The following is a 2,478-nucleotide window of genomic DNA, read 5'->3' as shown; positions in this document are numbered from 1 at the left end:
AAACACTTCGTCTCACCAGCTGTGGTGACACATCGTTTCTGTAACTCCACCTCTAATTGTCCTCCTCCTACCCCCCCCCCACGATGAGACTCCCTGTTCAGCCAACTAGAGTGTGATGTCTGGCCAGGCCAGATCATGTTACAGGGCCTGTGAACATGCTGCAACAGATGGTCGATCACAGGGGGGAGGACAAAGGAAAAGAGGAGGAGAGTCAGCAGACCATGAGGCATTATTATGCTCAGAAAACTATGTTAAGTTGTCCGGGCAAAAAATGGTGTAATTTACAGCTGACTTTAAGGGGTTAACATTCTATAAATTAATGAATATTTGGTAGTTATAATCAGGACTTACATTGGTTAAAAGATTTAGCAAAAGAAAAGTGGGAAATAAATATCAATATACAGAGATTTTATGGGAATATTTCACTTTTGTCCACTAGGGGTCTTTGTGTACTTTTGTCTTAATATGACATTGAACAAAAAGTAAAAATCCAATAACAATGTTGGTGCTAATCATCTATCCCATACTGTGATAATCCAACTTTTTTGCCCATAGCCTTTTTATGAGTATGAGTGGTATCATCACAAAAAATGGCATTTAAAGGGTTCTTTAAATTAAGGGACTGTATGGTTATATTTCATGTGGACACGTTGAAGGTCACGTCACACCTGCATGTCATCCAAAGCTTAAAAACGACATTAAACCGCGTGTATTCACCTCTTGCATGCGTGCTTTGGCCCTCCCCAGAGCATCCTCGTAGCCCTTCTGCCGCAGCTCGCCCAGGCTCTCGTAGTACTCCTCCGCGTCCTCGCTCCCGGAGAACAGCACCTCGGACAGGATCTTCCAGCCGCAGGTGTCCAGCGCGTGACCCAGGTACACCTGCAGCTGGTAGCACAGGGCGTCCGAGTCCCGCTGCGAGACCCCCCCCGACCCCGCCGCGGCGCCGAAGACCACCGACCACACGCCGGACTGCTGCTCCTCGGGGAAGGGGGGCAAACACGGCTCCAGGTCGGAGTTGACGGCGCACAGCTGGAGGTGCGCTGCCCTCAGGTCCGAGAAGGAGAACAACCCGGCCCAGCTGAAGTCCTCGCGGCCGCCGATGTCACCGTCCTCCGGGTCCACGTCATCCGGGGAGAGCGGGGCATCCACGGGGTCTAGGATCTCCATGTCTGTTACTTTCGGCGTCACAACATCCCAGGACCCCGATGCGGGGCCGACACACTCGCCGGGTTTTAACGCGCGTTTGTCCGCGACGACAGTCTTCGTCGCGGGCTTTCCTTTAGTGGGAGAAGTCGGTCCAACTTTGTCCGACGCTTGGCAGACGTCATCTTTCCTACTTTTCGCGTGTTTTTCTGCCGCGGAGGCGCCGGGCTTGGAGTCGAGGATGAGCGGGTCCAGGTGAAACGTAGTCCGTCTCTGGACGGTTCTGTCGTGGCAGGTTATGGCGAACTTTCCCTCGATGACGTTCCAGGCCACGATGAAGACGAATTTGTGCCGTTCTTTGTCGTCGAAGACCCGCGGTCGGACGGACACCCACCCGGACTCCAAGTTCTCCTCCATCGTGAATGACATCTCATTCGGCCAGTAAGAAGAAGGGAAAAAAAGACGATTAACGTTTTAAAAAAAAAACAATAATCTGACGTCGAAGGCTAACGGCTAATGCTAGCGTAGCTAACGTTAGCTTTAAAAGAAAGTAAGATTGCGTAAAACGGAACGTCTCGACGAAGAGGTGAAACAAAGGCGGTCCAAAAGCTTTTGTTTACCCGCCGCCAGCTGCGTGCGAGTCGGGAGAAAACGCAGCGAACGTCGCGACCCCTCCACACGGTCGGATTCGGGATCCTGACATGAATCACTCCGGGTAAAAACAACAAAAAAACACGGCGGAGGAATTGTCAGTTTGTTGTCATCGTGACACCTGCGCCCGTCCGAGGCTCGCGCTCACTAAAAAGAGAGAACGCGCTCGCGCTCTGTCGCTCTTTGTCCGCGAGCAAGACAATGCGGTCGCGCGAGCTGGCTCTCTGGCTCTCGGTGTGTCACGTGTGAGCTTCTGTTTACAAGCAAGTCAAGGTGCGTGCGTGTTGTCAAATCCGGGGAGGGATTTAACTGGTGCACACACACCCTCCCCCTCCTCCTCCATGATGCTGCGTTCATGGTCCATGATGACAATGGGAAATACAAGAGTTAATGTGAGACATGAAGTTCGTTGAGAAATGGAGGAGCAGGGGGATCTAGTTTTCCTCCTTTTCACACATTTCAGACTTATTTATGTTTTTTAGTCTTATCTCAAGCACCCAACATCCTGATAATAATAATAATAATAATCATAATAATCATAATCATAATAATAATCATAATAATAATCATAAGAAATAAATACAAACATAAATCAGATTAATTCAGAAATTGAACACACTGAGAAGGATAAGACAGAAGCAAAATGCTTATAAAAATTCTGCTCCTATTTGACATCATATTTTT

The 2,478-nt window shown here is 49.2% G+C and overlaps 1 protein-coding gene across 1 annotated transcript in view; it reads right to left on the bottom strand.

Moving 5' to 3' along the window:
* The window catches only part of jmy (junction mediating and regulatory protein, p53 cofactor), a 23,256-nt gene extending 21,214 nt beyond the window's left edge, over window positions 1-2,042 (bottom strand). Inside the window, exon 1 of the mRNA XM_084035125.1 lies at window positions 718-2,042. Within this exon, the coding sequence (XP_083891251.1) occupies window positions 718-1,572 (855 nt within the window). The 5' untranslated portion in view covers window positions 1,573-2,042. The remainder of the gene's footprint in view (window positions 1-717) is intronic.
* Between the last annotated feature and the right edge of the window lie 436 nt (window positions 2,043-2,478).

The sequence above is a fragment of the Eutrigla gurnardus genome (assembly GCF_963514095.1).
Source record: "Eutrigla gurnardus genome assembly, chromosome: 19".
Lineage (NCBI taxonomy): Eukaryota > Metazoa > Chordata > Actinopteri > Perciformes > Triglidae > Eutrigla > Eutrigla gurnardus.
Note: the sequence above shows the minus strand (reverse complement) of the source record. Positions and strands in the feature narration are given on the sequence as shown.